The sequence below is a fragment of the Aquarana catesbeiana genome, linkage group LG02, assembly GCF_042186555.1.
Source record: "Aquarana catesbeiana isolate 2022-GZ linkage group LG02, ASM4218655v1, whole genome shotgun sequence".
Taxonomy (NCBI): domain Eukaryota; kingdom Metazoa; phylum Chordata; class Amphibia; order Anura; family Ranidae; genus Aquarana; species Aquarana catesbeiana.
In genome coordinates, this window is record NC_133325.1 from 288,422,715 (window position 1) to 288,447,584 (window position 24,870).

Here is a 24,870-nt window from a genome sequence, read left to right on the forward strand (position 1 = left end):
TTTATTGCTAATATCAGGAATTTCTGACACTCCTGGTGTATCGGGATGTGGAGGTACGCGTTCTTTAGGTCTAGGGAGACCATATAACAGTTTGGGGACAGAAGTGCCCTTCCTGAATATATGGACTCCATTCTGAACCTCTTGTAGGTTATGGACAAATTTAGAGGCTTGAGGTTGAGGATTGTTCTGACATTCCCTTAAGTTTTCTGCACTCCGAATATGTGGGAGTAGAAACCTTGCCCTCTTTCCCCTTTTGGTACCTTGATAATCACCCTTTGTTCTTTGAGTTCCTTTAAGGATCTCATTAATCCTCTGGCCTTCTCCTTAATCCTTGGAAGTTTGGTGATGTATAACCTGTTTGGGGGTGATCTTGAGAACTCTAAACGATATCTTTTCTTTATTGTTCTCAGAATAAACGGGTTGGAAGATATTCCTTCCCATTGCGGGAGGAAGGCCCCCAGTCTCCCTCCCACTGCGACTACTTTGTCATTTCTTCTGGGTTTGCTCAGGAGGACAAAAAAAAAAAAAAAAAAATCGCCCCTCCCTTGCCTTTCCCTCTCTGAACCCATGGTCTCCATTTTGGGAGTTGTAAAGCGGGATCTTGTATTCCCTCTTCTTACTTTGTTGTGGCTGTTTCCAATTAGCTTTACGCTTCAATGGAAACGCCGTCTTCCTATCTGCAGTTTGGTCCAGCACCTTTTCTAACCCGGTCCGAACAGCAGATCCCCTGTAAAGGGAATCCCGCACAGTTTGGCTTTGGACGCGCAGTCACCCTGACATGTCTTAAGCCAAAGGGCAATTCTTGTGGAATTGGCTAGTGCGGAGGACCTGACTGCCATCCGAACCAGTTCTGCGGAGGTGCCTGCGATATACGCAACACCTCGCAGGAGTGTGGGAAATTAAGCCAGAATCTGCTCTTTCGCAGTTTCTTCTGCAATGTGAGCCTGCAATTGATTTAACCAGAATTCTACGTTCCTAGCCACCGCCGTGACCGCCATAGCTGGCTTCAGGCTTCCCACTGTCGAGTCCCATGATTTTTTTTAACAATGAGTCCATTCTTTTATCCATTGGCTCAGAAAGAACCCCCATGTCCTCAAATGCCAAGTCCGTGTGCCTTGACACTTGCGAGAAGGCTGCATCTAGTTTTGGAACCTTCTTCCACACTGATGCTGGATCCTCTGTAAAGGGAAACCGTCTCTTTAAGGCCTTAGAAAAAAAAAATGGCTTTCTTTCAGGTTCCTGACACTCTTTCTTAATAGCCTCTACTAGGACCTCATGAACAGGAAAATCCCTCTTTTCCCGTTCCCCTAGGCCCTCATACATCTGACCGTGCAATGATAATGGTTTCTTCTCTGTTGATATACCTAGCGTGGTATAAATGGCCCCTAAAAGGTGATCTACCTGTTCTAATGAGAGTTTGTATCGGGATGGCTTCCTGGAATCCCCATCCAGAGCTTCCCCCTCAGAATCTTGGGAACCAGAAGTTGCACTGTCAGGTTCCTCCACCTCCTCTCTAAGGGCTACTGAAGGACCTGCACTAGTGGAGGGTATTGCCTGAGATTTCGGTACCGTTGTTGTCGGAGGAGCAGTCTGAAACTGTGGCATCTGAAACCCTTCAAAAAAGTTTTTGAAGGATTTGAACGTAGTAGACAATTCTTTAACAGATGCCGCTAGTTCACCCTGCTCTGAAGAATGTTCTTGTACTAATTTGCTAATAGTCTTTACATAATAGTTTTTCCCCAAGAATCTCTAAGGGTAATTTTACAGGAAGGGCACCTCCTTTTTAAAACATAAGAGGCCCTGGTTTTCTCTGTTTTTTGAAAAGACATAAGAAAAAAACCCCAACCATTAACACACAGTACCCTTTCCTGCATAATTGCAGGAGTGCAACACTTTCATTCGGGCTTGCCTCACCAGGGGCCCTATGAGTCCACCCTCTGATACATGAGGGTCTCTAACCTGCTCCCCCCCCTTGCACCTGTCCCACACTAATGATAGGGGGGTGGGGGTTGAGGCCAGGGGAGCTCCACCCTAGGTTCCCCTTACCTTAACATGGCTGGAGCTGGTCTCTGCTGGAGCAGTGCAGTCCAAATCCTCTGCATCCGCCATCCTTGTGTCACCTTTGGAGCTTCTGCTGTCTCTACAGCATGTACAGCTCCTCTCCAGCCGCATGCCTGGCTCCCTTTCAACGTTCGCGGCCGGAACCGGAAGCCGCAAACCGGGAAGTGCACGCCCCTTCTGGCTTGATAGGACATCACCCGCCACAGGCCGCGCAGTCCTGGTACCCGGCGTGTTCTATTCCACACGCTGCTGGGGGCATGAGACTGCACTCTGCTTCACCGCGCTCGGTGATGAAAAGGGAAGCCCCCCGACCTCAACCTGTGCTCAGGGATGCGGGGGTGGCAATATCCAGAAAAGTTTTCTCTAACCAGGTTAGTGTTATAACTGCTGCGGGTGTATACACTAACATTTTTCCCCTGGTCTGTCCTAGGAGTCTCTACTCCTTTTTCAGGACATGCTGCCTGAGCCTCCCTGGCTCTCCTGGCTGGTTCCTGTGGTGTCTCCCCTCTGGAGGAAACACAAATAACTGAGGAGCCAGCAGGAGAGGAGGAAATTTATAGAAGCTGGCACAGGTGTTTCCAACAGAGGGGAGGATCCAAGCTCTCAGGTGGCTGTCCTGAAAGACGATTAGGGGAAAAATGCTAAGTCAGCAGGGAAATGTCATTCGAGGACCATTATTTTTTTTCTAAATTTCACTTTTGTTGTAGCACAATCCACAGCTGTGTGACTTCATTGGCAGATTTAAGGCATCTCCCAAGCATGTAATTCAATATTTTTTTTGCATTGCCACATAATTTTGGGTTACTTTTTATGAGTTTCATATTCTAAAGGAGGAATGAAGTGGAGATTTCTATGCCCCCTTTCACACGCCAGCCTTTGGTGTTAGAAGTACATTTTGACCTATATGCAACAAGGGGTCAAACACCTCTGGTGAGCGTACACCCACCATTTGAGCATAAGCGGTGAAGATTAGGCAAATCCAATCATTGAAGCAACTATTGATGTTGGGAATTGTCCAACTGGACTTTATCTTCTTTGTATTCGCCTTTACCCTAGGATCACACTAGTGCGATGCGGGAACCAGCACAATTCCAGCGCCGGTTCGTGCATCGCTCCTCTCCCGCAGGCAGTTCACACTGCCTTATGCGAACCACTGCGGGTGTCATTAAAGTTAATGACACCCCCAGTTTAGTTCACAGCTCGCAGTGTGAACTGTGACCTCGCACAGGAATGGGATCGCATAGGTGAGAACACCCATGCGGTCTGATTCTAGTGCGGGGAAAAACAAGTCCCTGCACTATTTTTTGTGCAAATCCAATGCGAGTTCAGCCATTCATTATTACTTGCATTGGCATATACAGGGAGTCCCCTAGTTACAAACATCCGACTTACAAACGACTCCTACTTACAAAACGGAGGGAGGCAACAGGAAGTGAGAGGAAATCAACCCCTAGGAAGGGAAATTCACTCCTGTAAGAGCTATTATGGGGAAAAGGTGTCTCCATTGATGCTTTATCACCAAGGCTTGTTTCCACAACAACCCAAAATTTTCAAAAACCAACTGTCATTGGGACAGAAAGTGAGGTGAAATCTTCTGAACAGGGGCACACACAGCAAAATAAATGTTACAGGGGTGTTAACCCTTCCCTATGCTATCCAAAAAGCTTAAAAATAGTTTCTTTGGCTGAAGCTACACTTAAAAAATGTACCGGTTCCGACTTACAAACAACTTAAGAACAAACCTACAGTCCCTAACTTGTTTGTAACCCTGGGACCCCCTGTAATCGTTTTATGCAAATTCTAAAATGATTGGTATTTCTCAACTCCCATTGAGAAAAAAAAAAAAAAAAACTCTTTAGGTCAAATACAAATCATCATTGCAGGCCATGGAAAATAGGAAGACACTGAAATGAATGTTTCTACATGCTAAGTGGGCAGGGGTCTGCTATAACCAGTATTTTCTTTTTTTTTTTGGAGGGGATGGGGGATTCTGCAGAAAAGGACTCCCAGTTGCCATAGTTACAAAGAGGGAACATTTGAGTATTTTGACAGGTCTAAACAAATCATATCTACTAAAAGTAATTTTTAATAACACTAAATGGCAATCTTAACTTCTTCCCACAAAAGTAGAGTTTACCTTAAAAAGAAATTTTTGAAATCATAATGCCATAAAATGGACAGAGTGAAAAGTGTAGATACCAACTATGAAAGACATATGCAAATGAGTCAGTGTGTAGAAAAGGAAAAAAAAAATAAATAAATAAAAAACCCACACACCAAAATAGGACCTTTTTTGTCACACATTTTATTTATGAATATAATAAAATCAAAGTAAACATTTACCCTTTAGTTGTACACCATAGTCCCAATGATTTCAAAAACCAATAAATAAAATAACAGAATATCTTTTTCAGCCACATGTCTACAGAAAGCACGCTCAAAACTGATTCCTATCATAAATAATGTATTTATTGCATATGGCTATTAAGACAGCATCCAAGATCAATAAAGATTAAATATAATGCACTACCCTAGGTTTTGTTTATCCAGGTCTCCAGCAGCATCATATATATTTATATTTATATATATCATCTCTCACATACCATACACCCACACACACGCCATGTCCATCGGAAGACACTGCAAGATAAGTTAAGTCTCTTGTCATACCACAATTGTAAGAAATATATTTAACATCTTGATATTCAGAAACAATATGTACCCAGTAAATAAAGAATAAAATACTGTTTGAGAACCTTTAAATTTTACAATATCAAAATATTTTAAATTTAAGGGACTGTGGGCAAAAATGCACAAATATGTAAATATACACCATAGGGTTTCTGCAAAACCTGTACATTTTGGTTGTTTTGTTTGTAAACTAAACTTCAGATTTAAATATTGCATATGCCTCATGTGAAATTTACAGAGCCAAGCTAGGTTTTACTATATGTTGCTCAACCATTAATATGACTGGTAACAATACTACCAAGACATTTCTCCTATAGGTCTATATTTTCATAAAAAAAAAAAAAAAAATCAAATATTGACCTCAGCAGGTCATAACGTTCAGTGCCGTAAATTACTTAAGGTAGCAAATATTAATTTTTGATTTGGAGACTAAACCAAAATATTTGAGAAAGTTTTAATTTTTTTTTTTTTACAATATATTCATTTATAAAAGTATGCTGTACACATTTTAACAGACCAGTTCTCTTAATGGTCTGTGCATTACTCTATAAAGCGGCACTTCCCCTTCCCCTCAAGAATTTAACTATAAAAAGGAGATATAGAAAAAGATATGAATTTACATTCACTCTTGTCTGGAAATACAATCCATTCTTAGTAAGACTTTTTTGTTGTGTTAGCAGGAAGACGTGATGTTTTTAAATACATTGTCTGCATCCATTGTTTAGAGTCAAAAAAATTAATTTTGTTGTTCAGAGATGAACTATTGTATGCGTTAGAGATAACCGATTCTCCATTTGCTATTGTTCTGGGAGCCAAAACCAATGTGGTTCCCAATGGAAGCCTTTTAAAGGAATGACCTTTGAACCCCCCACACGCCAAAAAAAAAAAAAAAAAATCAAAAAAGTTTTGCTACCCAAATAGAAGTCACAATGAATTGAATGCCTTTTACTTAGTAGATGGCGAAGCCCACCACCATTTTCGGCTTTGATAGGACTTGGTGTGTTTAAAAAAAAAAATAAATAAAAAAAAAAAAAATCATCAGACATTTAGCAAGATTAGGAAGTGAATGATCTACAGTTTATTTCAAGAGACTCAAAGTCCTTTTGAGAAAATATACAACGATTCTGCTTGTACCTTCAAAAAAAAAAAAAATGGATAATGTCCCCTTCTGTAAAATATCTCTGATAAATTTTCCAAGTAAAAATAGAAAGGCTGTAAAATATTCATATACCTGATAAAGCAGTACTTACCGAGAAGAGTAATGTTAAACATATCGCCCAACAGTTTGAAATCTACAACCAGGACATTTAGGGCCCTTCTCTGATCACTCCATTTTTTAAAAAACTCTGCAAGATCCTTCCACTAACATATCACCAGATGGAAAACATGGAGCTGAGCGCCCTGCAATCTTTCAGGCATACTTTCAAAGATTAGGCTTGAAAGATCACAAAGCAATCTCAGAGGGGTACGTGGCATTCAGTGGACAATACTAGATCAACTGGTCGGCCAGGAAGAGCTGTGCCAAGAGGCTAGCCCATTAACTGCAGTGTTGTTACAGCACATTAGTTAAGATGAATATTTCATAGGGTGACGTTTTTGGTTAAGCACAATGCAGTTATGTGTGCGTGTATTACAATCAACGTTCAAAATAAAAGTACCTTAAACAAAAAAAAAACATAAAAGTTTTCGATAGTAGTAATATTATATCAACACATAAAATCTCTTGTTGAAAACGTACATACATTTCGAATGTCAATGATAAAAAGCAAACAAAAAAAAAAAAAAAAGAAAAATTTAAAAAAATAAAATTAAAAATCACCATTCTCAGCCTGTGGCTTGTGTACATACAGTAATCTGCTAGATCAATTTGTAAGGAGTCAAATGAAGCTCTATGTAACCATGTAGTGCATGCGTCTAACAGCATAAGAGAAGAAAACAAGTCCATTAGTCACATTTTTGGTCCACATTTAAAAAGAGAAAATGCAAAACGTGCACGACTGCATTATGTTAGAGTTGCCATGCCACTTGGTGTCATGAGGTTTCCAAGTAAACTGCAAAGTCAATCATTTTGATTCAACAAGCAGATGTTCTTTCGCTGTAGAATAAGGCCGAACACTTCTTCAGTAACTTCATTGCACAAAGAAAATCAACATATCACCATATTTTAAAATGTATTACTTTCCTTGATTCATGAGGTAGGGGCGAGCAGTACCATTTTTCTGACAATATGGGTAATGTTACTGCCTTACGTGGCGTCCCAGCCTACAGAAGAATAAATAAGAAGAGTTGATGAAGGCCTCGTCATTCCTTGCGGTGTTCATGGTGAATTTCATGATGTCTGAAGCAAAAATGATAGACTGTAAATAATGCCATCCAAATAGATCAAGTCTGTCTTGGTAGCTGTCTGGCACGCGTCCTCCACAGTATATACCTGAGCGGAAACCAATCAAACCGCACTAGCGGAAAGAGGGAGACTTTAGCAGCATCTGATCACAAAATAGGCCCAAGGATCTTTTCTGTGGCGTATTAAAGTTTGGAACCAGTACCTTCACTCTGAAAGGCAAAAAGAAAAAAAAATATATATATATATATTAGATATGTGATGGCAGTCTATTTTCATTTTAAAGGATAGCTCCACACTTAAGAAAAAATCCCTAATTGATACACAATTCTTTCTAGTTTAATCTGCAGACGGCTATGATATCAACTGTCAAAACACAATCATGCTTCCTTGTATGAGGGGTGTCCTGTACACAGTACTGTTGGTGCATAGAAGTGCAGAGGTGTCATTTCACCTCATTCCAAAACTCATGTGATTATAGCATTAAAAGCTGTATTAATCCCAAATGCAGACATGTATTATATTGCAGTTTACCAAGTCATAGATGTGATAGCTGTATTAGTTCCCTTATTTAGGCTTTCTTCAATTTTCATCTGGTGATCCAGCCAGCAAGTCCGTTGTGTTACAAGCTCTCCAGCAGAATGCATCAGTTTACATGGATGAGACAAACTACTTAAAACTGTTTACTATAGCCGATTATAAAAGTGGGATCTGATGTTAGGCTTCCATTAGTCAGTGTATCTAAATCTGCCAATACATTTAACACTACCACCCCCCCAGATTGACAAAGCTGCACTCTGCTGTGCCTCCTATGTTCATTCATCCAGAGTTGATAATACAGGGGAGGTGTATTATTGGCCAGATCACCAGGTGAAAACAGAGGGAAAAAAGCCAAAGAAAAGAAAGCTGATGCAACCACAATCTAATGATTGGTAAGCTGCAATATGATCCATTATTGTTTTGTGGGTTTAATACCACTTTAAGAACCCATCACTTAGCACTCAAGAAATAGCTGCATGACGTTAGAACGGAAAAAAATCCACGTTGGTTTCAATACAATTCTATGGCAGAAGGGTTGTTTTTCTCATCAAATGTGGTGCTATTTTGTATATATTTTTTTTATAAATGAAAATACATGCAGTATGTTTAAATACAATAGAAGATATCTTCTATCTCTTCCCCTTTTTTCCTCCATCTCTCAAATACAAGCTTTTTTTTTTTTCTTTGTTTGCCATTTTAAAACTTCCTGTTGTCTGGAAGCGATGTTCATTCGCTATGCCCCCAGGAAAGACTACACATCTACGTGCAGACCGCTCTATGGAAATAGTAGCATAATGAGCAAGGCATGTGACCAGAAATAACCACATTTCTCGCTCTAAACTAATAGCAGTGAGGTGCATCAGTGTGCGGGGGGGGGGGGGTATGGAGTGTGCACAGGACAAAAAAAAAGATAGACTAAAAAATAAAACAAACCACCAGAGCCATGGGGTTGATTACTAAAAATGTATCATGCAAAATCTGGTGCAGCTGTGCATAGAAGCCAATCAGCTTCCAGGTTTTATTGCCAAAGCTTAAATTGAACAAGATGAAGTTAGAAGCTGACGGGCTACTATGCAGAGCTACACCAGATTCTGAGTGCACCCGTTTTAGTAAATCTTTCCCATGACATACTTGACATTTTAGAATGATTGATGTTAAAATATATGAGTTTAGCATCACTTTAAGGCTTCATGCACACGGGACGTTTTTACAACCTCTCCTGAACAATTTAACTTGACAGATAGTAACCCACGTTTAAAACGTCCCCTTTTGCTGCATTTACATGCCGCATTCGCATTTAGAAAAAAATAAATGTTTCTTCAAAATAGCCAAAAATGAAAAATCCCTGTAAACAAAACGTGGCTAAAAGCGCGTTACCGCGCTTAGCTGCGTTTGGAATGCCTCTAAACTCAGCTCCTGAACGCATTTTTTTTGGGTTCCAAAAAAAAAAAAAAAAAAAAGCCTCTAAACGCAACTGCCTAGAAACAACTATAAACAACCCTGTGTACATGTACTGATAAGGTAACAGAGGAGAGTTCAGGGGCAGTTGAAAAAAAATGCCCAACTGCTCCTAAAAGGTCAGTTTACCAGCAGCAGTGTACATGAGGCCTTAATATGTGACAACTTACATTAACTGTTGTGAGTACAATATGTCATCAGATAAAACTTTTCTTGTCAGATTCTTATTAAAAAAATAAATAAATATCCAATAATCAGAACACAGGCATTTTAACACCAAAAGACAAGTTACAAAAGAAATTGATGGTACAGACAGAAAGAAAAAAAAAAAAAAGGAAGAAACTTAGATTTACACAACTGCAAACACAGGCATAAACAAATAACCCATGGTCTTTTCTCATACATTATGACCAATCTGTCCATCCTAGAAACAACCAACCATTGTACCAAAGCACCGACAACCATTCCCAGATCATAAATTACCTTTGGTTAAGACTAACAACTTATAAACCGTTTCCAGGTTATAAATCACTATCTTTGGTTAAGACCAACAACTACCTTTGGATAACACCATCAACTGATAACCACCTTTGGTCAAGGACCAGCAACTGATAACTGGTTATAAACAACTAACTGTTCCCAACCCAACAAGTACCTATGGTTAAGTTCACCAAATGATAACTATACACCACAGCATGTTTTACTCTGCCTTGCCAAGCGGCCCCATTTCAAACAAAATAATATGGTGTGAATGCAGTAAACTATTCAGACCATGAGATCAAGAAAACCACCTCTAATTCACACAACAGTATCCACTTGTTCTACAATAGCTTATTCTTGTAAAATTGAAGCTGAAAAAAATAGAAGACTTCCTTCTAAACCTCTCTTCCTCTTTCCTTTCACTGAAAATGTAAAAAGGAACACGTTACACTGGTTTATTCTGAAGTCAAGTAAGCATGTAAATTACACTTGACTAGAAACGCTGAAAATATTTGTTTCTCTAAAGTACTTTCCAGAAGTGTATTTGAATTATTCACCTGTGATCAGGTTACAGCACGCAAAGCAGTGGCATGCCCTGTAGGAACCTCTACAGTGCTAATCCACTAAGAAATCACAATACCTTTGCTATGCTTTCATCTGTCCGACTGTATACAACTAGCAGGAAGTTTACAGAGGTATCTCCTACTACACTCAATACATACAGAACATGGATTGCTGCATGGTGTTCTTTGCTTTATTAATTATACACGACTGTTGCTTTTGCAGGAATATTTAAAAATCTGTGCTACCCATTATTGTGCAAAAAAATTGCATTCTTTTAGGGATCATTCACACCATACGTGCATGAAAACTGATGGGAAAACGGCGCAGAGACACGAGTTTACATCAGTTTTCATGTGAGTTTTTGTGTACGTTGACATCAGTTTTCATGCATGTCAGTTATGTGCACTGTTCACACCAATGTTGATTTCATTTAATTTTTTTTTCTGTGCAGAAAAGTGCATACACGTTGCAGATTCTTGCGCACAAAAAATCTGCACGTTGTGGTGCGAACAGTACACATACTGTAGAGAAGTACACATGTGTGGAAAAAACTGATGTCTTTGAACCATGGTGTGAAAGAGGCCTTAGTGTCCATGCTAACTGCCCATCTGCGTCAGTTAAAAATAGCCAACTGGAATAGATCATGTGATCTACCAAGAAATGGTGCAGAGTTACAATTAGGCACTTCATTTCAATGAGCTAAAAAGGTATGAATGGCTAAGCTGAAACATAGCCTTTCAGTTTGTGGTGCTCAGAAAAGCTGTCCAAAAGGTGTCCCTGTGCTCTTTCATCCAGAGTGGGGGCACTCTAATACAGGAGGCGTGTTACTGGCTAGATGACCAAGTGAAAACAGAAGGAAAGCCTAAAAAAAACAAAAAAAAAACAAAAAAAAAAACAAATGCAGCTACCACATCTAATGATTGGTAAGATGCAATATATACAATATTTTGGTTTTAAATTAATATTGCTTTAATGTTGATTGAGAGAATTTAGGTCTGCTGTAAAGCATAGCTCCAGGGAAAACATATACTGGTATTTAAAGCTGGCCATACACTAGTAGAATTTTGTTAGAACATTTTCATTTGTGTAATCTTCGTCAAAATTAGGGAATGGTTCTAAGCTTTCCCCACCCCACTAATTTGTGTCCCCACTGAGATGTAGACAAACTCGAAAAACTGTCATCCCCTGGTCCAATGAGTGTGATCCACTTAACCATTGAGGCATTCTCACTTGACAGTAGGATGATGGCACTTGGCAGGAATTAGGCTGCCATAGATCATGCAATTCTATTTTCTTCAACCATGGGTTAAAAAGGAAAGAAAAATCACTAGGATTCCTCCATCAATACAGACATTGTTGATGAGGGAATCCCTCCTGCTGCACTATTGTATTCTGACAGCGGAGGGCTTCACAGCTATCAAAATACCATGATCAAGGATTGTGAAAAAAAAATAAAAAAAAAAAAAAAAAAACCCTCGACAGGTTGGTTGCACTGAAGTTGATCGATAGAATATAACCAGCCTGCCCATAGATGGATCTAAATTTGGGTGAATTTAAATCAGTCTATAGCCAGCTTTGGCTGTGCAGTAACAAAATTATAAACAGAACCTAATTTATAAAGTGGCTTTTAAAAAAATAAGTGTGCATTATGCTCCACTTACTTTGGTACGCAAAAAAGAAAAATCAGGAGGAATGCCTAGTCACATGACTGGTCAAAGTCTCTCCTGCAACCAGGGAGGTCTCTTTACAGCTTTAAGAGAACTTTGTGGGACAATGCAGGCGCCACACAGATTTCCACAATTTTTGAACATAGCAGAATCTGTAGTCCACTCTAAATAGGACTGTAGTTTAGAGAAGGGCACATAAAAAAAAAAAAAAAAAAAAAAAAAAAAGGGAAGATGAAGAAGAAGTAATTCTGGCTAATAAAGGTAACGGAATGATTCCTGTGGCATCTGCTCCTATGCAGCACTTTCATTTTTTTTTTTTTAAGTTGTAAAAGTCTGCTTAAATTGCTTTGAAGTCAATAATGCCTATGGAGTAGAAGGGGTTAAGGGGATTCCTCTGCGTTCTTGCGATCAGCCACAGGTCTGAACAGCTGCCTATTGCTTTAGCGTGTGGCCCATCTGTCACAGGGAAAAATAAGGAAATTCCTGCTTCCTGTCTGACTTCTGTTTTCATACGGACTGAAAGATAAAGTTTGTCAAAGGAGTTTGTTCCACTACGATGTTCTGCTTACATTACTACACACTTGATTTGGATGAAATACATTTCTTAGGTACTAAACTAGTATGATGTTGACTCAATATGTCCTACGTCAACATCACACCAATTTTCACATCATATCCATCTCTGGTGACGTGGGAAAATCTCTAAACTCATCATCATCAGCGCACAACTTGGAACCTGCGATAACTGTTGCCTTTGCTTTGTGTGCATAAGGAGATTCCCTCAAACAAGGACAAGCAAAGGTTGAACTATCTACGTGAATGGAAAACATTATGTAAACATTTGCATTTATAAGCGTTCTGAGATACCCTGCCTGAGACATCATCATATTTGGAAAGAACATCCTCTTCTGTAATATTCAAAGCTGAACACTGGACAAAATATAAAGTGCTAAATTATTGCAGGTCTATATTAAAGTGGGGGCTCCACTCACAAGGCCGCGTAATTCATTCACAGAGCTCTGTGTACAAAGGGAACTACAAGCCCCGACATACCTTGCGGCTGTCGGCTTGTAGTTCTCAATGTAGTTCAATATTCATGGAGTCTTCCTGTCAGGGTGAAACTGCTTGGCTGTACGATGTACGGGGCAGACAGCTCACACGGACAGTCTGCAGGAGACCTGCATGTCATCAGTGATCTGCGGACTGCTGGTACAATGCTTTCCAGGCTACTAAAAATAAAAAAAGTAGTATATAGTAAATGCACATTTTGTTTTACCTGCAAAAACGTGCAGTCATTTATTTAGGAAGTTAACTTATCCTTAAAGGCCCCTTTCACACCAGTGGACCGATTGGGTCTGCTTAAAGGCAACTGATCCAACAAAATCCGCTGAAAACAGATGTATAGCGATACGTTTGCCAACCGTCCAGCGGGTTGGATCGGATGACAATCGGATGGAAACCGGCATGCAGGCCATTTCCATCCAACCACCCCATAGAGGAGAGCGGGCTCTGTCCTTGTCCGCTCTGCATAGTGGAGCGAACACGTACCCATCATCTGCCTGCTCAGCAGGTACCAGCGGAGAGACAGATCTGCCCCATGTGAAAGGGGCCCAGGTTGTAACCTGCTGCTGTGTATACGAAAACATAAAGGGGAGTATAACCCCTACATTGGCAACAAAAAAAAAAAAAAAAAGAAGAAGAAGAAGAGAGGGTGTAGCAACTCATAACTAAATCCAAAATGTTCTTTTCTTTCTGCGACTATACCACAAGAACTGATATAGAAAGATTTTTTTTCGTTTACTTGACATTGTATTAAATACGATGGGGAATGTCTAGAAAACTCCCGACTACGCTCATACAAATGTGAAAGCACAATTCAAAAGAAAATATGATACAGAATTGGAATATTCTAAAATTTAGGGGTACCTATAGACAGTAAATATTCCAATATTTTTGATAGTTTACCTTTTCCCACTGGGAATGCCCACTTGCATGGATACATGCTCCCCCCCCTTTTTCCAAGTTGATGACTTTTTTTTTTTTTTTTTTTTTATATCAATGCTAAAAAGGTTTTAAAATACCATCACTCACCATATCTGATATTTTAGTCTTGTATAGATTTATCAGCCCTGGAGTTTCCACAAAGGAAAATCGAAAAAAAGGGAAGATGCAAATTGAAATATTTTTTCAAAGTACTATGTAAATGGGAACATGAAACAAAACATAAAAAGGTAGGTGTTATTCCAATTTGGCTGTGAAAGTGGAAATACCTTTTTTTTTTTTGTTTTTTTGTTTTAAAAGAAGGGGGAAAGCATGAAATTTGTGAGGTCAGTTAATTTGTGTTTGAAAACGAATATAGAAAATATGGGTGACAGAACATGAATTCTGGCGCCGCTGGTGGACGTTACTAGTGCTGACGCAATATTATTTTCATCTCCACTAATTGACGTTACTAGTGGTGGAGTTATGTTCTAAGATGTCGACCCAGTAATGAACATTAATACTCACTGACATGCCTATTAAAACAGCATGTGGCTTCAGCTCTCATGGCCTTCTGCATGCTGCAAGAGGCATACCACTCTGTACCATCTTCATACAGATCTCAATACCCAATGCATCTGAAGCACAAGGGAATTGTGGTCCCAATGTGGTAATGTAAACAGGCCGAGCGTGGCTGCTCTCCTCTATACACTAGAGACAGATAAGGAAGCAAGAAAATCAAAGAGGTCACATGAAGAGCTGACAGCGAAAATAAGGTATTTCTACAATTATTTTAAAGTTCTTTTTTGCTGTACAGTGACCTGAGACAGGAAAGCCTTGCTTGATCAGGATGTGGGTACCAATAGAGAGAAAATTCATAAAAATTTTCTAAAAAAAAAAAGTCTGCAAGAGTAAAAACCACATGAGCAGAATACGAAGGCAGCGCTTGGCTGCGGCAATACATCAGTCCTTCACTGCGAGTTTACCAATTAGCCTCTGGTTACATTACTATGCAAACACAATCTCCGTTTGGCAGTCTAGCTTTGACAGCCCCAAGGCTGCTACAGAAGACACACGGAGCAACAAGTACATCTATTTTTATATCTCCACAGGAAAATGCTAATCACTTTCCATTCTTCCTAAATCATTCGCACCTGGGATTGTACAAAGCTGTTACTATGTACTACTAACAATTATTTTATTTTTTTTTTTTTTACATTATTGATGTACACTTCAAGGGAGCCGATTGTGTCAGAAAGGAATTTCCTACACAGAAATACTGCCCCATTAATTAAGAAATGTTTCCTTGTATTGTCTTGGCTCGTTGACGCGGGCGTGTGCGTATTTTGTGCACGGAACATAGGTTCTTGCAGAAGATTCTGCACACAATACGCACCTAAAATTGCTCATGTTTAGATACGTACCAGTTTTCAAACGACTTTTTAAAAAAAAAAACAAAAAAAACAAAAACACAGATATGTATGGCCCCAAACACCGCTGTGTTCTAATTTTTTTTTTTTTTTTTTTTTTTATGCTAAAAACAGCACGCATTTTTTTTGTAGTTGCAGCTGTGTACATAGCCCCACTGATTCATATATTTCTGCATTTAAAATTACTAGAATACAGGATTTATATAGCGCCAACAGTTTGTGCATCGCTTTACAACGTTAGGGCAAACCGTACAGTTACAATACTATTCAATACAGGAGAAATCAGAGGGCCTTGCTCGTTAGATGCACACAAAATATAGCTTTGTACGCATCTAAGCGCAGCATTTTTAAGTGAATGAGCCCTTACACACAAAAAATTTTAAATAGGGATTCTGCTTTAAATACCCATGCTCTACATTTCATGGATCAATCGCCTGGTAAGTAAAAATAGAGGGACTGAAAAGGGTATCGTTTTATTTGGCAGTCTGATGATTCAGCTATAAATGGGCACATCTATGCTTGTTTGTTGGGTAGCTTTTGAGAGCCAACTGATAAAAGGTTTGTCATGACTCACTGCATGCCATACACATGGATATATCCATCTAGAGCCATCTCTCTCATGTATTGTATGCATGCACTGTATAAATACATACAAATCTCATTACATAAATGAAAAAACAAAAATAAAATAACGATTAAGCCAATTTAATATATTCATCATTTCTAAGTGCAAAATATACATTTTATTATTAATGCACATTTCATTCCAGAGGTTTCCACCTAGCTAAATCAAAAAAGTGCATTCAGCATGTCTACATGTTTCATGAATGTCTATTCACTACATCAGGAGTAGCTTCGACTACAATTATCTACAGGATAAGACATCATCATACAATTTGAATTTTTGAGCATTATATTTTATTATGCACCCTTCCTATTAATCTGACTATATCTACACAGTAGCAAAGCACTGGGTTTAACTTCCCACCTTGTCCGTTTTTGATGTCACCATTTTTTTTTTTTTTTATATTTATTAACAATATAATGTTTTTTTTCCTATAGACTTACTTGCATTTGGTGATGTCATGGGCTATATTAACCTTAAAATTCCATCTGTTCTGGATCTGCCCTCAGTTTGTTCTTCTAAGACCCTGCAGGTTATACTCTCACAACTCTCGGGGCAGACGTTGCTTGCTGTCACCATTTGGAGGGATTACCAAGTTTATTATTTTAAGTTGTTTTATAAGGATTCAGTTCTACGGTTACCATTGGGGCTGGAATCAAGCCATACCCCTCTCTCAAGCTATAAATTTGCTATGTGATATTATTAGCATTGCTAAATATGTTATATATTTGATGTTTTATTCTGTGGATACTTGCAGTAGCATCTACTCCTGATGAAGTGAATAGACATTTATGGAACACGTCAGCCTACTGGATGCAATTTTTTTTTTGATTTAGCCATATGAGAACATCCGGAAAAGAATATGTGCATTAATAGTAAAAGGATTTTTTCCCCTACTGAAATATGATAATTATAATAAGCCAGCTTACTATTTTTAATCAGTTTTTTTATATATGTAATGTGAGGTGTATGTATTTAAATAATAAATTGGTATTCACATATGTATGTAAATTGTTTGTCAGTGATATGCCTCATATAAAAATCCCATGGGCAAAATGTATTGGTGTTGTGTACTTGTTAAATAGAGATAGAAGCACATCACAACCAAAGTTTCCACTTTGTTTTGCGCTTATGTATTCCTGCACCCAAAATTTTCAGGTCAGGATCACCAAAAAGGTAGGCTCCTACAATGCAATGCGAGCTTCAATGCTTTCCATTATGTTTTGCCAATTAGCATTATATAGAGGAGGGGGAAGGCACAGAGCCAAAACATGAATGGGTGATATGTAGTGGACTTCAAGTTGCCTGCTGTCCCTTTGCAGGGAAAGTAAGTAAATGCGTAAGTTGATACCACTTAGGGATTTCAACAACCCCTTATATATCTTTCCAAACATCCTGTCTTCAAAGAAGACCTCCAGGAGGGGCTTTTATAGCAAAAAAAAAAAAAAAAAAAAAAACCACAACAGTCCTCTTAAAACAATTCCAATACAATTTTAGAGAAAGGACCACGTTCTCTGCACATCAAGGTCATGTGAATGTATATTGCATCTAAAAGCAATGGGGTACTCAAGATCTCCTAAACCCATTACATAGCTGGTTTCCTTCATAGTAACGCACCACAAATTCTCCAGAAAAAGTGAGGTTGTCTGGCTACACCTATGATCAGGTTACAGTGGGAATCCCAGGTTAAAAAAATAAATAAATAGTAGGGAGACCCAGCAAAATGCTAGTTTGGGTGGAACACTATTGAAAAAGAAAGGTATCTAAATGAGGGCAACCCCTTTAATAAACATGGAATGGGACTTGTATCATTGCACAGATCAGCACGTTGTTTGCTCTCAACAGAAACAGAGCATGCCCTATGAGAAGTTCAAATGGCAGTTCTTTAGTTTACTCTGTAAACATTTGCAAGACGGGATGTGAAACTTGTTCGGCAGTAACCTCAGCGGTACGCACCTCATCTTAAACAGAAAGCCATTCCTTTTCACAATCACTAGTTTGGGTACACATATTAAGTTGAACCTGTGCACTGCCTATGCAGGGGGCTTGAAGGGGTTCAAAAGCCAAAAGTGGACTTTGGTGGCAGCCCCTAATAAAACTGCATGGTACTTCTGGATATGTAAAGCAGGCAACTCAGTCCCCTTCTCATGCGACAGTGCTGCTACAGGGCTGTTCGAGCTATGAGCACTGTCATGGGGCAAGTATTTCACAAGGCTACCTCGCCCTGCTCTCTACTTAGGAGGACAAAACAGAATGATGAAAGAGCAAAGGTAAGGGCGTTAAACTGAATGTGGGGCTGCCATTAAATAGAAAGTGAAACTTTGCCATGCATGGGCAAAAGCATAGGTTTTAAGTTAAAGGATGTCAAAGCTGAATATATTGTAGCTTACTAGTTTTTTTTGATGTGATGGCTGCTTAGGTTTTTTTAAAGCGGGGGTCCACCTATCGTTTTTTTTTTTCTGGAGTTCATTCACAAACTTTTCTTCTCATGATTATCTACTCACATGTTCTATGTAATAAGTCCGCCTGTGTCCGATTTCATTGTAAAGAATAACTTATAAAATTCACTGAAGGCGGTTTCCATCTTCATTGTGGGCATTTGAAGCCCACAAGCATGTATTTCCTGGATGCGGTGAATGCTGTGCTCCCAGCATTCACCGAGATGTTGTGATGACGCTGTTGCACAATGCATGCTGGGAAGCCTGAGACTAGCTCCCAGGGGACTGTGGGAGGTCTGGGAGAGGCTAGAAACATGCCTACTCCCATGGGAGGAAAACCAGGAAGTGCTAAGAAGATTAGAAAAAAAAAAAAAAAAAAAAAAAAAAAAGGTAATTACGGCGATTTAAATTTTTTTCTACACAGCATGCCAGCATCTAGGCAAGGAAGAGAATGCATAGAGATAATGTTCAAAATTTGGGTGGAACCCCGCTTTAAGGATATACAAGAAGAAAGAAGAAAGAAGGAAAAGAATAAAAGAAGAAAGAAAAAAAAGAAAAAAAGAAAGAAGAACACACAAATGCAGCCACCATATCTAAAGCTTGAGAGCTTTTGGGGTGTAGCCTCCCCATGTGTAGTGAAGACACATGGTACTGTTATTACCCATTATTTTCTTGCTAACATGCTAAATAAAGTCTTACATAACCCTTGAGTTTAAAGTTCATGCCACCCGGTAGCTTACAAGTTAAAGTTTGGGTGCATTTCTCTGCCCGAGAGCCGCAGGTGCTGCGTACAGTTGCCCCATAGACTTGAATGGCTGTTCGTGATTGCATGCAGGTATACTCCTGTACTTCTGTAAATACACAAAATCCCAAGCACAATCTATGTTCGGGGTTTTTAAGTCTGTACATTTACACATTCTGAATCTGAACAGTAGGAAAGATCTAAAAAAAAATAAATAAATAAATGTCCTGATGCTACTGTGCTTCCTGTGATGAGCAGTTCCAGATGCAGATCAGTGCTTTTATTTACCTCCCCCTATCTATTCACATTAAAACACATCTATAAAGGCCCTATGCTCCTGCCTAGGTAGCCTTATGAATAATCTCACTCTGTTGCTGGCTATATATACACACACACACACACACACACACACACACACAAGAAACCCAGGACCTGCAAAGCAGAAGTGACAGCAATAGAATGGAGGATCAGATATGCCTCTGCCAGGGGCAAGAAAGCGAAGCTCCATATGTCTGGTCCAGGTTGTGATCACCACCTTGCTGTGCCTGAGGCACTCTGCACCACAGGGGAGCCAGGTGAGGAGCAGAAAGCTGAACATGAAATTAGCCATTTCCCCCTCAACCCTTCCAGCTTGATTCCTTATCAATGGATGAAAGAGGTGGGCACTGATCCAAAGAGGCTGTACGGGGCGGCATGGGAGAGAGGAGGGAGTGGAGACAGCGCCACAAGGAACCAGGGACAGGTAGTGCCAAAACTTGAAGAACATGGAGCCCACTTTCATGTCTCCAGGCTGTCCTACAGAAGTGTCCCCCAAAAAGGCAGCTAGGATTAGAAAACAAGAGTGAACACAGCACAATAGGATCTGACTGGGTGATAGAGGGGGAACAACTGGGGAATGTGAAGGCACCAGGGGGTCACAGATAAGAAGGTGGAGGAGGAATGGCTACTGATACCATAATCAACAACTGGCAAAACAAAAAAACTCTGAATTAGACATTACCCAGAAGGCAAACAAAAACGATGCTGACAAATCAAAACTTTTTTTTATTTTTGCCAAGTTTTGATTTGTCAGCATCGTTTTCGTTTGCCTTCTGGGTAATGCCTGATTCAGAGTTTTTTGTTTTGCCAGTTGTTGATTATGGTATCAGTAGCCATTCCTCCTCCACCTTCTTATCTGTGACCCCCTGGTGCCTTCACATTCCTCAGTTATTCCCCCTCTATCACCCAATCAGATCCTATTGTGCCGTGTTCACGCTTTTTTTTTTCCTACTATGAACAAATCGCATGATTACTTTTTTAAAGATATAAAAGTGAAAATAGTTTCATCTAACATATAACCAGTACAAAGAAAAAAAGTGTACACCTGTGTGCAGTTAAGAGATGCAGAGCCAATGCCCCTAAACCAAAACACAAAGAAAATGATCTGCGATATCATGAAGGCTTACAGAAATTAGAGTTATTTAGATATGTCTTTCAAGTTGCTGTTAACTTTCCCTGTTGATACTGGTATCAACTAGTTTGGTATTAGACTAATGCCACCATCTCTGACCCTTTCCATTAAACCAAGCTGCTCAACAATGCCTAATCCATGCGTCATATAATCCTCCTTAATACTGTATAAACTCTGGGTGATGTTTGGACATTTTTTTTTTTTTTTTTTTTTTAATTTAGTGAGAACATCTTGGCCTATTTCAAAGAATAGACCAGTATCAAAACATTTGCACCATGGAAAAAAATGGCAATGTCAAAAAAAATTACTGAAGAGGCTAATCAAAAACACATAAAACATGCAATGGGGAATTTACTAAAACTGTAATGTGCACAGTAACCAATTAACTCCTAGCTTCAGTTACCCTTTGAAAACAAAAGCTAGAAGCGGACTGGTTGCTATGCATGACTGCTCCAGATTCTGTCTGCTCTAATCTTAGTAAACTGTCCTCTGGTAGGTTATCCTAGCTAAAAATGTCAAAAGCAATAAGTATACATGTTGTTCCTTGTTTTGTAGCTTCCTGTTTTACGGTTCAGTCTGCGTGTTAATCTTGCCTCTGCAGTTCAAGAGCCATTATTCCTCCAGTATGAACATTTATGAAGGCATACTCCAAATCATGCTCCCCATCAACTGAGCCTAGTTGCGACCCTGACTTAGTGCAAGTATTCTTTATTCACTTTGCCGAAAATGACTTTGTGAAGTACAGCCAAATTTGATCAAGATCCCCCAAACTGCTAAATGTAAACAAATGGGCCTAGCTATACTGGCTGATATTACCAATACATGGTAATGGCCACATTTGGTCAATAATGGGAATCTTTCTTCTGCCTGGCATCTAAATGGTGCTGGGGATTAAGTGGTTGGGGAGTCACTGGTTGCTACTAGATTGTCACCTTAGCAACCAATAATGCTATACTGCCGGAGGCCTGAATGTGCAGTGAGGATGGAGTGTCCAGTATGAACACTCTGGCCTCAGTAAACCCCCCGTGTCTTGATGCAATTTCTCTCCAACAGGTACATGAGCATGCAATGTTTGACACAGACATTTACCGTATTGTGCAGAGGCACCACAAAATTCTAATAAGTGTTTGCAATACGCTCTATGTATTCCAGGGCTTATTGTGGATTTAAAGCAGTTCTAAATGCCTGAAAAAAAAAAAAAAAAAAAATTCTGTGTGCAGCAGCCCCCCCCCCCCCCCCCAAATACTTACCTGAGCTCACTCTTTATCCAGCCATGTGCTTTAGAGAATCAGCTCTCTGGGGATTCTCCCTCCTCATTGGCTGAGACATTAGCTCCTGCTACTGTCGATCACAGCCAGTGAGCCAATGAGGAGAGAAAGGGGGCAGGGCCGAGCCACAGCTCCGTGTCTGAATGGATACGAAGAGCAGCGGCTCGGGAGCATGCCTGCTTAGGTGCCCCTGTCGCAAGCGGTTTGCTCTGGGAACACTCGACAGGAGGGAAAGACCAGAGGAGGATTGGGGCTGCTCTGTGCACAAACCGCTGCACAGAGCAGGTATGTATGTTAGGGATGCACCGAAATTTTGGGCACCGAAACATATCAGCCGAAAATGGCCCTTTCGACAAAAAGCCAAAAGAGAATTTTTGCAGATACTGGGGTCGAAAATGGGGTGGGGCTCGGCCCCCACCCCTGGTGCCGCCTATCAGGGGGGCTTCCTATATCATTGAAAGAGAGGAGAGCCGCCGCCTGTTTGATTACAGCGCAGGGAACATCACAGCTTTCATTTCAATCCTGGGACGGGTGATCTGTCTATCAAGGTTCCCCGGACAAGGGGGAGGGGCTGTATGTGACGGCGTGCGGCAGGGAACACACAGCTAATGAAATGAAAGCTGTGATGTTCCCGGCGCTGTAATCAAACAGGCGGTGACGGCTCTCCTCTCCCTCCACTGGCTGCAATGGGGACACTGGATACGCTACTGGGGACACTGGCTGGCTGCATCTGACAGGTACTGGTGAGGCTGCATTGATCTCTTGTATCATGTCCGCAGTCTCTGACCATCTCCTGTACCATGTCCGCAGTCTCTGACCATCTCCTGTACCATTTCTGCATAAAAATATTTTTAAAAACCAGTCACTTTCGGTATTGGTGTTTCGGTTTTTGGGATCAAGGAAGATTTATTTTCAGTATCGGTTTCGGCACCAAAAAACCCATTCGGTGCATGCCTAATGTATGCGTTTGTTTTTTTCTTTATTTAATTTTGCCTTTAATATCACTTTAAACTGAAATCCATTGGGCTTTAAACCATATCATTTAAAAAGATACAAGATCAATAAAATAAAAGGGTACGACATAATAGTATATTGTTAAAAAAAAAACAAAACAGGAAAAACAAAAATGACTTTTGTACGAGAGTGCGTTTAATGATACTGAGAATGTTGAATTCCTACTTGTTTTTCTAAACCTTTTGAACCTGCTCAACAAGCTCATACATTCCATTTTTCAAGCATATTACTATAGATAGTCTTGAATTGCACTTTGACCAGCTTTTGAAAAAAAAAAAAAAAAAAAAAAAAAAAAAAAAAAAAAAAAACAAACAACACACAAGTGCAGGAAGCACAGGGGGTTGTGTATTCCTTTCAATATACCACAAGCTGATTAGAAAAGATCACAGGCCTCCAGACTATAGTCCAGATACATGAAAATGCACTAGAAAAAAAAAAAAAAAAAAAAAAAGTAAAAAAATCTTTTATTCCAGTGTAGTAGCAGGTTGCATTGAACATGCTCCTAGGAAATTCCCAGGGGTTCAAGGGGCTGAATGAAAGTGATGGCTCTTCATAGCTTAGACTAAGCTCCTTCAAAACAAGTTGTGCACTGCCCCCTTTGTCCTCTAATCTTGCTTTGTCACCATTGTCTATATTAAAAAAAAAAAAAAAAAAAAAAAAAAAAAAAAAAAAAAAATCTGCCATTCCCTTGTTGAAGAAATCCGTTCTTCTGTTTTATACTAGGCCTGGGAGGCAGATGGTATGCAATCATTAGCCTATTGTCAGCAGCAGTGCTGGGGTAGATTACTAGTGTGTCTTGCTTGTCATGGCAGGTGCATGGCCTTGAGGCTGCCATCTGCCGAGGAAGGAAGTGTTCTCCTGGAAGATGGGACATACAAAATGTAAACAACAACACCGAATCTCCATTGATTGGCAGGAATCTCTGGTTCTCTGTACACGGAAGAGCCAATTTCCATACAGAATAGACAAACCTTTATTTGTGATGATGATTGCTACAAGAAAACCTGTAAAACACCTTCGCTAATACATATTCAACGCATAACAAGAGCTGCTATCTTAGGGCAAATTGGCTTTCGCTATTTTCATCCAGTGCATAGCTTGCCCCCATTCATCATCATCATCCAGACAGGAAGGAAAGAGAAATTACAGATGATACAGAAAAAAAAAAAATCAACATGATGCGATACATAATTCAATAAGTGATTAGAAAATGAAGTTAATTATGTCAGTTCAGCTCTAGTGAGACAGATAACAGACTGGCTTATTGTAGATCTCTGTATAGCCAAACCCAGTCTACAAATGTGTATTAAAAATTTACAAGAAAAAGAAAAATTATATAATAATAATAATAATAATAATAATAATAATATAAAAACAAACAACAAAACACACACGCGCCCTTTGTTCTGTCGTGCCAACACCACACGAGTCTAATAATCACCGATAGAGACTAAATCTGGACTATAGTTTATGACAGAGAATAATCTATAGCACTAAATAGTCTGTCTTCAAAAGAATCTTTATTACCTATAAAGAAAAAAAAAAAAAAAAAAAAAAACACACCACACAACACACCACACCTGTAACTTACCTATATAAACAATAAATACACATTTGTCAAACTATACGTATTTTATGGGGATCTTACCCATAGTAAATTTTAACAATATAACCTCCATCTAAAAATACATTAAAAAACTGGAATCTGATCAGCGTAGGCATTATTCCAGCCATTACGAGGTTTTCATTCATCACATATAGGTAGAATGTACATAATTACGTAAAGCTTTGTATTTCTAAGACTGTAAAAAAAAAAAAAAAATAGAATCCGGTCTCGACTAACTTTTTTTTTTTTTTTTTTTACAAAGTTACTCGAGACCGGATTCTTTTTTTTTTGTCAAATAAAATAAAAAAGAAGGACCCCCAAATTGCATTGCTCACATCTGCTCACGCATAATTACATGCATCGCAAGCAAGTACCTTTCCTCTCCCAATAAAACCGATTAGCTCCCTTCATTCAGACATCCACTGACCTTGAATACATTTTTGGCACTGTGCACATGCTGAGCTTCAACACACACACTAATCCTGAACTCACAGGCAAAGCCTGGGGTCTTTTCA

The 24,870-nt window shown here is 39.5% G+C and overlaps 1 protein-coding gene across 1 annotated transcript in view; it reads right to left on the reverse strand.

Moving 5' to 3' along the window:
* Positions 1-5,076: 5,076 nt before the first annotated feature.
* The window catches only part of IRS2 (insulin receptor substrate 2), a 35,445-nt gene continuing 15,651 nt past the window's right edge, over positions 5,077-24,870 (reverse strand). The window contains exon 3 of the mRNA XM_073614493.1: positions 5,077-7,305. Coding sequence (XP_073470594.1) covers positions 7,301-7,305 — 5 coding nt within the window. The 3' untranslated portion in view covers positions 5,077-7,300. The remainder of the gene's footprint in view (positions 7,306-24,870) is intronic.